This window comes from Phasianus colchicus, chromosome 2 (assembly GCF_987193195.1).
Source record: "Phasianus colchicus chromosome 2, bPhaCol1.hap1.1, whole genome shotgun sequence".
Lineage (NCBI taxonomy): Eukaryota > Metazoa > Chordata > Aves > Galliformes > Phasianidae > Phasianus > Phasianus colchicus.
The window spans coordinates 91,249,568-91,263,137 of record NC_143437.1 but is presented as its reverse complement, the minus strand read 5'-3'; the positions used below and the strand labels follow the sequence as shown (position 1 = coordinate 91,263,137).

General features: G+C 44.0%; 2 protein-coding genes across 23 annotated transcripts in view; one reads left to right on the top strand and one right to left on the bottom strand.

Moving 5' to 3' along the window:
• The window catches only part of ERICH1 (glutamate rich 1), a 99,583-nt gene extending 92,107 nt beyond the window's left edge, over window positions 1-7,476 (bottom strand). For all 16 annotated transcript variants that reach the window (XR_016464494.1, XR_016464495.1, XR_016464502.1 and 13 more), the window contains exon 1: window positions 7,354-7,476. Coding sequence is in view for 1 of the 16 variants with exons in the window: in XM_090136328.1 (XP_089992454.1) it covers window positions 7,354-7,375 (22 nt within the window). In the remaining 15 variants the exon portion in view is untranslated. The remainder of the gene's footprint in view (window positions 1-7,353) is intronic.
• Window positions 7,477-7,602: 126 nt separating this feature from the next.
• The window catches only part of DLGAP2 (DLG associated protein 2), a 453,855-nt gene continuing 447,887 nt past the window's right edge, over window positions 7,603-13,570 (top strand). For 6 of the 7 annotated variants that reach the window (XM_090136327.1, XM_090136320.1, XM_090136322.1 and 3 more), the window contains exon 1: window positions 7,603-7,736. In XM_090136327.1, coding sequence (XP_089992453.1) covers window positions 7,719-7,736 — 18 coding nt within the window. In that variant the 5' untranslated portion in view covers window positions 7,603-7,718. Of the gene's footprint in view, window positions 7,737-10,181; window positions 10,308-13,570 lie in introns of those variants that run through there. The other variant, XM_090136317.1, reaches the window with a different exon arrangement.

The following is a 13,570-nucleotide window of genomic DNA, read 5'->3' as shown; positions in this document are numbered from 1 at the left end:
TCATGAATCTCCAACCCCCTTGCCACAGGCAGGACCACCAAACTCCACATTTAATACTAGACCAGGCTGACCAGGGTCCCATCCAACCTGACCTTGAACAGCTCCAGAGACAGGGCATCTACAACTTCTCTGGGCAGCCTGTTCCAGCACCTCATCACTCTCATAGTCACCTCAATCATCGTTGCTTCTCTAATCATAGCCACACAGTCAACTCTCAACCAGGACACTCAATGGGATCACTTGCAGAAGAAAAAATAAAAGTCAAGATACATGGATTTCACTAAGACCTGCAGAGTCAGGGTATATAAATATTTTAAGAGATCAGTACATACAGAAAACATCAGTCAGATTGTCATTTTTACCAGCTAGCAGGTAGAAAATTGGTAAGGACTTCTGGCTAGGAAGGTGTTTTCCTTAAACCATTTTCTACAATGCTTACTTCCCCTTTTATCATATAATATGGAGATTCGTATTTTAGGTCTTCAGCACTTCTGAAGGAGTTGCTCAACTGGCCAAGCTGATTGGCCTTTTATTTATTTGGCCTAGCATGCAGAGCTATGGCTAAGAATCAGCACAAGTTCCAAAAAGGCAAAAGACATCCTGCTTATACTGAACAGTACAAACAACATGCAGTTGCAGTTACAACACCTAGTGATAGACATGTGCAAGACATCACACTGTTTACACATTAGCTGCCCCCCCCAAGAAGGCTTAAGAGTATTCAGCTGGCCAAACACTCAGCATCTAAAATGCTTTCACTACAGATGAAACTGTACTGAGTCCAAGGCCCCATTACAGTCAATGGAAATCAATACACAGCACATCTGATAAGAAATAAATTAGTTTTGATCCAAGTTTCATAATACAAGAGCCACATATACATCGCTTCCAGACAAAAGCAAAGCCACAAATCATCAGTTCAAAAACAATCTTCTAGTCAAGTTCACTCACATGTAACTACCAACAGATAAAGATATATACAATTTCCCCATTTTTGAAATGGATATACAAGGAAGACAATAAGTGTACTACGAATACAATTACACACCAAGTTGCCTAGGTGTTCACACTATAAGGATGTATGTCATATTTATAACAGTAGTACTCTTGTCCAAGTCAGAAGAAGAAAAAAGTTATCATTTTCTTGCTACCAATGAGTTCAGCTTTGCTAAGACTGACATACTTCCATTCCACCACAAACAGTGTGAATGCAAATCAAAGCAAAACACCAGCATGGGGGGTAATCAAATTCATCTTTCCAAAAGAAAAAATAACTGGTACAAAACATACAGAATCTGAAATGTATTCAAAGTACAGTTTTACATATATAAGAATGGGAAGTCTCCGATTTCACATTATTTTGCTTTCTGTTCACAGTCTATAAACATCCCTCATCCTGCAGGTGAAGCTATGGTAACAGGTTCTTATGAGGACAGCTAAACAACAGTGCATGACAAAAGCAGGGACTGAAGGAGCTGCTGCAGAAAATGCAGGCTAGAGCAGACCATCCATCTCTTGAAAGATGCCACTGTAGATAAACACAGAGGTCAGGGTCAAAGAGTATGCCCTTCTGCAGATCAGCCACAATATCTTGTTTCCACCTGGCAGCGTTTACATACAAATGAATACTTCTACATACTACGACTTGCTCTTTTTTAATTCCAGAAAGTCCTCATTTCTCAAAGGCACTATTATTCTCCAAAACTCCTTCTAGAGGAATTTACCAAGTAATTTTTCAGCTTAACATTTCAGGGTGGAATTCACTTGCACCTTCAAGCCAGAAAAATCACTAAAGCTAACCCATCTGAATGATGGAAGAAATTTGCCTATCTACCCACACTGAAACCAACCTGTGTCTGAATGCACAGAATATATTCTATGAGACTCTGGAAGCCCTTCAAGAAGTGGAAACACTTGGAATGGTTTACTTGAGTTTTTTCTACTGTTTAATCAACTTTCCTTATACAACTTTTACATTCTCCTATTCTGATCAAATATGAATGACAGCTTAAAGGAAAAAAGTACATTTCTGACTGAAACACAGGCATGGTTTCACAAATTACTTCATAGACATTCCATATACCAGAGAACATTATACTCCCAATAAAGCTACCATCACATATTTAGGTGGAAAAGGAAGAAACATCCCATTTGGAAATAAAAACAGAAGGATATACTTGTATTCCAGGTCACATGAATTCTGTGTTTGAGCTACCTGCATGCGAGTACAGCTGTTAACCTTTATATCATGGGGAGTTGCACAAGAAGCTGAGATGCTGTCATTTTTAATCTATATTAACACTAACTTTACTATCTTAAAGTTTGCGTCAAGATCTCATACATCATTTTCTCCAAATCTTATATTAGCATTCCATGTCCCATTAGACATTAAAATCAGATACTAATTGCCTAGCTTTTACTTCTCTTATTCTTAACGTAGTTATTGAATTGTAATAAAGAACTCCCAGCTTTGTGCTATAATGTAACAGTCCATAAAATTGCATTTCCATTTATCTGTTCACCTAGCACTACGCTTTGCAGTATAAGAAAAACCACTTTGTTACCTGACAGTAATACATCGTTCTCCCTTCTTTGTGGCAACTTTTGAACAAGAGCAACTTATTTAAGTATACAGCTTAAGATGTCAGTAGAGGAGAAAGGAAACAGTGACAGCATAACCCGCAGTTGTGCATTCACCTAAATTAAGTAGTAAGACACAACAGGCATTGCCATACCACTCAGACTGACCTGTGGGCCCCCAGGCCAACACGACTCGTGGAATCATAGATACAAAACTAAGACACGCACGATAGAAAGCAGACATTTGTTTTTCTCTTCTTAGCTAAGATGAAACTGACTCAGCTTCAGTAAGCATGATCTCTGTGTCACCCTGCAGCTTCAAATCAGTACGACTGGTGTTACATCTGTCAGCAAGTTCTGCATGACTGTGTAGTTCAATAAGAATCTGACTAATAGATCGTGCCATCCTGTCTCAACAGAGGCTTTAAAGATCTCTCAGTAGGCCGCTTTAATTGCCACTGCAAGCTCCTAGACATCTAATAAACTTGACTTGACATGACACAGATAACAAGAAGTTACACAGCCAACACAATGAGAACAGTAGGATTTTGTTCCAGCTGTTCGTGAGAACCCTGCCTGCCCCACAGCAAAACCTTGTTAACTGTGTGCTCTCACTACTGCCCTGGAAAAATAAAGCATCTTCACCATCGCATCCATTTGTGCACACTATCCACATTTCTGGGTGTGTCATAACACATTTCTCATACTGCATGATCAAACAGATCTCACACCTATCCTTACTAAAGAAGAACAAGTTTGCTAATTAAAATTAATAAAATTAATCATTCTTGCTACTTTAAGTTGGTCCAAGTGTAATTATTTATTTGTTGAGATGAGAGTTGAAGGGGTGGTGAAGAAGAAAAAAAAAAGTAACCAACCTCAGCAAAGCTCCACAAGCTGTGCACTTCAAACATCACTGGTCACCAAAACCCTACAAACATGGTGTGTAAACTGCCCAAACTTCAGAAAGTTTAAGCCTTACTTTAACCTAGAAACTTCTTTCTGCTTCAGGGAACACAAAGACTATATGGCCTGAGGAGAGCAAACGCAAGCATATACATGCAAGCTAAAGTTCAAGTGGTAGCCTTTTTCCTTTGAGCAACTACAGTAAGGTTTTTACTACATCTTGGAGGGCCTTTTTCCATTCTGACTTAGAAATACTACTAGTATTGGGTAATCCTCTGCTACGTGCTGCAGGTAGCATGGAAAGCAAACTGTAACTCAGCTGCTCAAAGCACTGCTCTAAGAACAGTTAAACAAGTGAAAAAAGCAATTTAGAGTACAGGTTACTGAAGAAAAAAAAATCTTTTAAAGAAAAAAAACAATTTTAAAGAGAACTTGCTCTCTCCACTTGAAAGAAACTGAAATGAATTTCAGAATACACATCTTTACAAATAAAACCTTAAAACTGCCAGTAGTATCACTGACCACGTAGAATACATAGAATGTAAACAACTGCATGCCCATCTAGCCTTCCTCAGGGAGAAAATGCATCACACTCAGTTGTGACTTGAGTATTTGATTGCTACATAATATCCAGCAATTGCTACAGATGTTCCCATGTGCATCTAACAAAAATCAATATCGTGTCAAATAGCCCATCATTATGAAGCACGGAAGCTACAGTGACAGATTTTCCTTTCTTCCAACTAGTTATAAGGGCATTATAATATAAATTATTAGGCAAGCCCTAGAAGTGCAAGTTTCTAGACACTTATTAGCTATTTTCTTTTAAATCCTTTTGAACTAAAGACAACCAAAAGCATAAAGGGACTGTGAGCAACCTGGTCTAGAAGGAGGTGTCCCCCTTCCAACCCAAACCATTGTAATGATTCTGTAAGAAACCAAATATTGCCTACTGGAAATAGCCTGGGAGAACTTCAAGGATTTCTCCACCAAAAAAAGAAAAAAAAACAAAAAACAAACAACCACCCTAATCTCAATAAACCAAACAACACCCCTCCCACTGCCAAGAACTCTAAAGGCCGCATTACATCAGAATCATCACAGTCAGTTATCTGCATTTGTAACCCTCACAGACTTCCTAAATACAAAGCTGGTGGATCTACCACATCTGCTTGTTTGTTCCTACCATGCCAGCCTCACTGTCTGGCTACATTACTCACTCAGGCTCAAAGCTGAATTCAACAACAGCAGCCTACGATTTATTTCCTCCAACCCCTAATAAGTTTTAATGGCAGATTCAACTGCGCTCATTCTAGTACAGCCCCTACATTTAATCACCAAAACATCGGTATCACTGATTTATTGAGCTGCTACCCATATAAATAAACCAACTTCATTTGGTAAAGTTTAGATCATCACCAAAATAAATCCTTGGTCACTGACCACAAGATGCATTGTTGATTGCTGCCCCTCCCCCCCAAAAAAGACACCTTTCCTGCCCCTACAAAAAAAAACAAAAACCAACAAATCACCAAAGCAAAAGACACAACAACAAAAAAGCCCACCAACAAATAAACAAAACCACAAAAACCAAATTCCATAAGCTTACCAAGACACAAAACCACACAGTCAATATACCTTCTGCAGAGCACAAACAGTCCTTGCCAGGCATCAAACTCCACTTCTAGATCACATTTATTCATAAAAACCTATTAAAAGATATTTACCCTAAAGAAAAGTGGCTTTTTTTTTTTTTTAATAAAAATCCTCACAGGGTTTTCAAAAAAACTACATAGAGTTTAAAAAACAACCCCATTAAGATCTGTAAGGAGAGTTTCTCTTAATTAGCAAATAGAAAAAAAAGGTGCATTTTTCTGCAAGGATCAAGTACATGTACATATATGTGATATAGCCATTAAAACCAAAAGAAAAAAAAGCAACTTAAGAACTACAGTCTCCTTCCAACCCTCATACAAGTAGGAGCTTCCTGCCCAAAACTTAAGTTTCATCACAAAAACACTGAAATAGCACTCCGCAGCACAATATTCTCTGTTCAAAATGTTCTTGTTAGTGGAAGTGTTGACTATCAGTCACCACATTTCCTGTATAACCCCCCCAAAACAGGAAGCCTGTAGTATCATTGGGTCATCCTTCACATGGCATAACAACTTTGGTAGCACTTACCAGCAGTGAAGGTCAGTGATGCGCAAGGTGCCAATACCAGCACCTCAGTGCTTACCTTTTACCAGGCCACCACCCTGTCAGCATGTATGGCAGCTTTATCTTGGAACCACACAAGTTTTAAATAATGATTAATATGGCTTTGAAGAAGCAAGTAATATTTAACAGCAATGAAATATATTGTCTGCTGTGATAATCATTCTGCCAATAACACATTGAATGAGAACTGCTCGGTGAATCTAGCTCTGCTGTGTATCATTGATACATATGTGACTGAAAACAAGAAAAACTACACATGCAAACACCACAATAATCAGAACTGTACTTTCCCAGCCCATTCCTGAGTAGATCTCTGCCTATCTGCACTGCTGGTTTACTACAAGCTACTTTGATCCTTCCCAGTGACAATTGATCCCAACAAGCTGTTGGCCACCCCTTTTATTCTATCTTATGCCCAAGTTCAAAGCAAAATTAAAAACTCCAATGTTCATTTCTAATTCAGACAAAAACAAACAACAATCTTCAGTATCTTCTACTCATTGCCATCAGCAGCAGCGCCTGCTCAGATGAAGCTGCAGACTCTTCCAACTTTGTTACTTCAACCCAGGTGCCCACACCGCATACTGTCAGCCTTCTATTTCTTGCTGGATTTTCCATCCAATTTCAAACCATCACTGCTTAGAGAGGCACATGAGTGGCTTCTATTGTTAAAGGGTATAAACGATAACTCAAGCAAGATCACAGGAGCTTTTTCTTCCACTTTACAGAAACAAGTGTTCTTATATTTGATCTCTGGTTTAAAGGAGTTGGAGTTGTTTGGAATTTCACAGAGTCGTCCGGAAGGGACCCTTAATTAAAGGCCATTCAGTGCAACCCCCTGAGGTGAACAGGGACACCACAGCCAGGTCAGGTGCTCACAGCCCCATCCAGCCCGACTGCGGGCGTCTGCAGGGCAGAGGCACCACCACCCCCCTGGACAAAATCTGTTCTTCCTCTCAGCCCCAGAGTCCCACGTTTACTTATGAAAACTCTTTTCCCCTCTGGCTAGCCCTCTCTCACCAAACACCCGTCTGTCCTGCCTTTCCCTATCAGAAGGCATGCTGCACGCACGGCGATCACTCCGCGGGCTACGGGATGGAGCCGCATCTCGGACCGAGAGCTCTGCTCTGCTTTCACACCTTCCTCAGAGCTGCCACCGGCCACGCCAACACCGACCTCGCATTCTATCAATCAGGCGAGACTCGGGTCTGGGACCGTGTGAAAACTTAGGAGTGGCTCACGCGGCCGCTACAGGCGGTACGAACTCAGACGGCCCAGCGCTCAGCCGTACCGGAGAACAACGCAGCCGATCTTTACAACCGCGTTCTTCCAGCGCGAGGTGCGGTCTCACAGACCTCAAACGCCGAACGAACCGAACCAAGTCCCGCCTGCACACCAGCCCCGCGCTACGGGCAACCGCGGCGCGCCCAGCTCAGCGAGCGCAGCGCGGGACTCGGGGCGGGCGCGGACACCGAGCCGCCACCGCCTGCCGCCCGCTCAGCCCCAGCGCCCCGGGACGGGTCAGGGCAGGAGAACGGCCGAGCCCCGCCGCGAGCAGGGCGGCGCCGGAGCGCCGCTCAGCGCGTGGGGTGACCGCGCCCGAGGCCGCCAACACCACCCCGCTCGCTTCACCTGCCGCAGCCTCACCTTCGTTCCTGCTGAGCGCCATGGCCCGGCACGGCCCGACCTAACCGCGCAGCCAGCCGGCCCGCGCCCGTCCTCCTTCCTGTTCCCCGCCGCACCTGTCCGTCAAGAGCTTGGAGTCTCTCCATTGGCCGATAGGGCGGCGGGGGGGCGTGCCCTCCCTGCGCGGCCCCTCCCTCCTCCCTTCCCTGCTCTGTCTGCCGGCTCCGGCAGGGGGCGCGCGGCTGCGCAGAGCCGCCGGGGGCGCGCGCGGCGGCGGGATGCTGGGCGTAGGGCGCTGCTGCCGCTGCCGGCCGCGCTCTCCCCGACCCTGAGCCGGCGGCGCCGCCGCGCCCAGCCCGCACCTGCCCGGTGAATAATGCACTAGAATGTCAGCGCTGAGAAAGGTAGGCGGGCGGCGGGGACCGCCGTCGGGGCGCCGCTGACCGAGGGATGGGGGCGACGGCACCGCGGGGTCCGGGCGCTGCGCCCGGGGTCGGGGGGCGTCGGGCGGGCGATGGGGCGCGGGGTCGGCGGCCGTCGGCAGGACGGGGCTGAGAGCAGCGCGCGACCCGTCGGGAGACGCCGGCGGGCTCCGTCCCGCCCGCAGCCCGGTTCGGGCGGCCGTGCCCCACTTCTGGCAGAGGTATCGAAGTGCCGCGGCCTCAAGTTGCCGAACTTCCAGCGGCTGGGCGTCCTCGGCGACGAGCCCGACGTGCCCCGTTTGGGCCGCTGCGAGAGCCGCGGGCGGCGGCGGCCGCGGGCAGCGGAGCTGCGGCGTGTGCTCGGCTGCGAGCTGAGCGCCGCGCGCTGCGGCTCGGGGGGCGGCGCGGGAGGGAACGGCTGGCGCGGGGCTGCTGTGAAAAGTGGCTGTGGTGCCGAGCGGGGTAAGGCGGTGTTCTGTACCGCGAGTGGACCCGGGGTGCCGGGCCGGCTGCACCTGCGCTCGGCTTCGCTTCTGTCTCTGCGTGGTGTCGGAAGAAATAGGTGAAGGAGGAAGAGTGAAACTTTTGTACCGCCGTGCTTTCAGCTCTGCAGCAATCCCAGTTTCAAAAGCCGTTTCTAAATGAACCTCGCAAAGAATTTTCTTTCAGTGTGACAGGCTTTCATGTCGCTGCGTGCGGCTTTTCTTACAAGGCTGGCCGGCTGTTAGCATTTGTATTTAACGCGCTGCCGCCGTGCCCTCCCCTCCCCGTCCCCCCCGACTCGTTTCATGTCTTTTTCAGACGTCCACTATGTGGTTAAAATGAATTCCGAGCGTGTTCAATAGTTTTATGAATTACGATGTTAATAAGCATTGGAGAGTTAATTCTGAGTGCTGCAGTCAGACCCTGTGTGATCCAACATAATATCCTGAAGTTAAATAACGCGCTTATTGTGCTGCCGTTCAGTTAAACGTGAAGTAAAAACTGGGACTGTCAAATAAATTCGTTGGTTCTGTTATAGATTATTTTTAGCTTTTCATTTTAGTGCTATTAATGGTGTTAATATCTGGTTATACACTTAGCTACATGCCCTGAAAGCAGTGCTGGGCATAGATTGCTCTTTGTTAACTTTTTAGAATTTGAGGTCCTTGTGCAATTTTTAAATCTCTCTGGTAGAAACTGAAGATACACTTAAAGTGAAACCCTAAGGGCTGCAAATGAGCCCTCGGTAGGCAGCCTGCCCAGCGGAGGTGCTGGGAGAACGTGTGCAGTCTGTGCAACAGACCGAGCTGCACAGATGAGCCCAAGGCTCCCACATGGGTGCTGGTGTTCCCCAGTGCTGAGCAGGAGTTTGTGTCGGTGTGGGGGAAAGGATCATCAGTATCAGCAGTGATGCTGTGGGCTATGCTGGGCTGTTACAAGCTGCCAAGCCAAGACAAAAATGACACGCGTGGAAGTCCATTGTGGCCAGCTAATAATTATTTCTAGTCAGTTCAAAAATATAAAGTAAGCTATCACTGAACAAGTGTGCTGGCTGTAAGGAGCAATGCATTCCTAAATGGGGCGGGCAGTCACACTTGAGCCTGAGAGCATCAGGAGACTTCTGTCCCCTCTGAGTGCAGTCCATGGCCAAGGGTACAGCTCTGTTCTGACAGCGGGTGTCCTGATAGGGAATATTCTTGGACAGTGTAATGACTGCTTTCAGCCTGATTGGGAGCATTGTCTGGCTAAATTACTAACATAGGAATAGTCACTGGCATAGTATGGGCTTTGAGTAAGGTGCTGAAGCAATATTTTACACCTGCCTCTAATAGGCAGGAACTTTTTTCCCTGTTTGCAATTACACGTAATCAAAGCAATTTTCCCGCATAGCTATGATAGTCCTATGAGTAGTTTTGTAATAAAAAGAACATTGAAATAAAGAGTTGTTTTTTCTGAAGTGCGCCATCAGGGGGCTCTTTCAAACTGTATCAGTCAAACAAAAACAGCTGTTTCAGTTCTACTGTGTGAACAAGACAATTGTTATTAGCTGCTCCAGCTTACCACCAAGCAAACCAGTTTGTCTAAGCAGGCTTTGGAAACGAGGCGGCCAGTAGTGCTGAAAGTTAGCGTTAGCTCGTCTGTGATGATGGAACTGAAGAGAGACTTGCACTTCTTAGAAATACGTTGTATGGGCCAGAATGTCCCACCTGATGCTGAACTGTTCTGTTTGCTGAATGGGTAGTTTTGTTTGGATAACTAGGGAAAGAAATTAAATGTAGTTTAGTTTGCCTTATGAAAATTCATAGTCATCCACGAACCATATGGCTTTTCTACCCCTAGTAGGGAAATGTATCTATGCATGGCAGAAAGATTGTGTCAACAGCTATGATCAAATATAAGTAGAAGTGGGCAGGAATGATTCAGAATCTCTTTTAAAGTAGACCTGAGACTACAACTTCTCATATTTCAGCCCATATATATCTCCATTATAGAATTATACTTCCCGAAACAGATTATAGTTCATCACAGCTACTTTCTGCTGCAGAGGCCAAAATGATTCATTAGAGTAAAGTAAGTACTGTTCCTTTCAGTTTTGTTTTTTTTTTTAAAGGAAATGTCAAGTGGCAGTTTATTCATTTGGTGCACGCTCAGTTGTGATGAGAGGAAGGGAATCGCTGCAGTCAGATTTCTCAGTCAGTGCTTCTACATATTTGGTCTCACTTTGTTCTTTCCTGTTTATCATTTTGATTTCTTCTGTGCACAAAGCAAGGGCATTTATCTGCTATACATTTTCCTTGCTTGCTTTTTCGTATTCTTCTGTCCTTGCCAGTTTTGAAAAGTGAACAGATAGCTTCCAGTATGGCATTGACCCTTAGCCCTCAGATTTGATTATTTATTGGTTTTATAACTGTATGTTCTTACAATCTTGAAAAGTTTCCTTTCCTTACAGTGCATGTGTATGGTAGTATGTATCTGCCACTAAATGTATGAGGCATAATATAGAGGAGGGCTTTTTTTCTCACAAGTACCTGTTGTCTTCAATAGCTGTTCTTAGTGCTGTGTGTAGATGAATTGATGGTAATATAACAGGACAAAAATACAGTGAAAGACATACATAAATCTAAGTAGGCAATATCTTGGATTTAGAGACTCAGATATAATATAATGCACAAATAGTACAAGGAGTAGTATATAACAGAGCTTTTTATCTTTACCTCCCCATCGTCCTTCATAGCTCTCCTTTTCCACCTAAAGTCCTTCCTCTGTTCTTAATCTTGTATCCCATCTTGAATGTTCTCTTGAAAATTCAGTTTGCTTTGTCGAAGAAAAGCATCCTAGTTTGTCACATCTACTGAGCTCTGTCTTGCAACGACAAGTTTTATTCTAGCAAATGTAAAGGTTAAGTCTTGATAATAAAATCACAAAGATAGAGAAGGAAAGCGGAAGATGGAGGAGCACAGAGTTAGGATTGGACACCAGGTACTGGTGTGGTTGTCATTGAAGGTGTCTGTGATCCATAGTTCATCCTGGAGGTGGAGAGGCTGGTCCTGCTGCCTTTCTGAGGGGATAACCTCAGAAAAGTGCTGTGTTGCCCTGTAGAGGAAATGGGTCAGTACTGAGAGCAGCAACTCAAAACATTTTTTGGTGCTGCCTCCTAATTATCCTTCTTCTGATCTTTTAATTTAGGCAACATTGTGTTTTTTAATAATCTCTAAGGTGTGGGTGAGAATATAAAGTAATTGTTTAAGCTTGCCTGGAATCTAATTGCCCTTAGTATTCATGGGGTTTTTTAATATGTTGGCTTCTTATGAGACTTATTTTTTGTAGTGGAGGTCACCTGAATTAGTTTTCTCTGATTCTTTACTTCTCAACAGCGTGACTTGCACTGTAAAAATTTTTAATGCCTTAATGATAATATAAAAATGGTGTATAATAAAATAACAGTAAAGTCTCCGGCAATTCTGAAGTCTCGCAGTTGGACAGGTGGGTGACTTTCCATGGAGACTGAATGCAGCCTTATTAACAGCGCAGCTCATCGACGTAGCCTTTAAGGAAACTGCCCAAATCATTTCACATTGCACTGCCATTTTGGGAGCTCATGCAGCTGTGGGGTACAGGAGTGCGTTACGGTGCTGCTGGGTGTTTTGCTGGCAGTGAGGAGTAGGAGGAACTTCCCCGCTTTCACACCTTCCTTCTAGTTTCACATGTAGCCCATAAAAATAACACAGAGCAAATGGCTTCAATAGCCACAAGTGGGAGGTTATTTTTGAGCTTTTTTTTTCCTCCTGAACGGCAAACAGTAAGGGAGGGAGTCTCATGATATTACTATTCCTTCTATTTTTCTAGAGTAATCTATAAAAGTGGGGGGAAGGATAAAAAAACCCAGAGGATCTTTCACGCTCACATGCCTATCGATTTGTGGCTTCATGAGACATTGGAATATAAAGCTACAGAAAATAAACGCTCTTAACTCAATCGAATTTGCGTAAACTGAGCCCAGGTAAGATAAAGATGACACTTTGGCTTCATTCGTGTGCAGTGAGTTCTCTCAAAGAGAACCAGCACCATGCCCACCTTGCATCCTCTGCACCACTGCACATTTCACTCAAAATGAACTCATAAATTCTTGAATTTCAGTGATGGGTAGCAGTCATCCTCCCTGATGAGAAGAAAGGAGGATGTAGCTTGCCTTTCTTCCTTTGATTTTCCTTCCTTGAGCTTGCAGCCTTTCAAATTCTGTCTGGTTGAAGCTACAGGAAGAACCTTCGCCTTTTTTTTTTACACTGGAAAAGGAGAAGCACAACTGAGTTTATTGAAAAGTCTGCGCATCTGCTTGAATTCTTCAGGATTCCTTCAAACAGGCTTCCTGTGGCATGATGTAGATGAGTAAGTGGACTTAAGAATGCTTATTTATCTTGTGAAATTGGGGTATGAAGGTGTCACATGGCACTAAGACGTTGTGTAAGGAAAAAGTGTGGATGTCCTCTGGCTAGGAGGGCTTTGGGCTCCTGTTGGCAAGGATGACCCAGGTTCACTTTTCCTCTGATACCAAATTCAGCCTCTCTGATGTCCCCCGCCCTGTGTTGCTATGGGATGTGATATAGCCTTTCTCTGTGCTTTGATGGTGATTTGTGGCTTTATTACCCAGCACTGGCCTGGTTTTGCGTCTGTTTCAGGGTTATCTTTGCCACAGCAAAGATGAAGAGAAAAACTGATATTAAGGGATTCGTTGTAAAATCGATGTGATGTGATGCTTTCTCAGTGCCATAATGGAAACTTAAGTTGACTGTTCTCTTTGGGCATTCAGATAGGTAAATGGGACTGATGCTTTTTGCCTTTAGATTTATGAAAATGAAAATATTTCACACAGACTAGGCATGGCTCCTTCATAGCACACGGCTTAAAAAACCCACTGTGATACTCTGTGATTTGTGAATTGGAGTGTTTTATCACAAGCATCTGCAGAGAGCAGGCTAGAACATTATATGCAGATAATGCAGCAGTACCTCTGAAAATGCACCATTACTTTTCTGTCAGTCCTGAAATGCATTGCCCTCTGTAGCATATCCCATCTTCATGCACATCAGTCCTCATTCAATATGCAAGAGGTGAGCATAAAACGTGAGCTGTTTCAAAATAAGCTGTTTTGATAAAGTTGAAGAGGGATGCCATTAGTTATGATATCCTGCTCTTTTATAATAATGTGAATTATGAGTACTTTGATAAGTTTTCTTAAATGGTAATTTAGAATTTACTGCTCCAAAATCTTAGCGTATACAGTGCTTCCAAGAGAGCTTATACTGGCAATATTTTTCAGCCTCATTTCTCCTTTT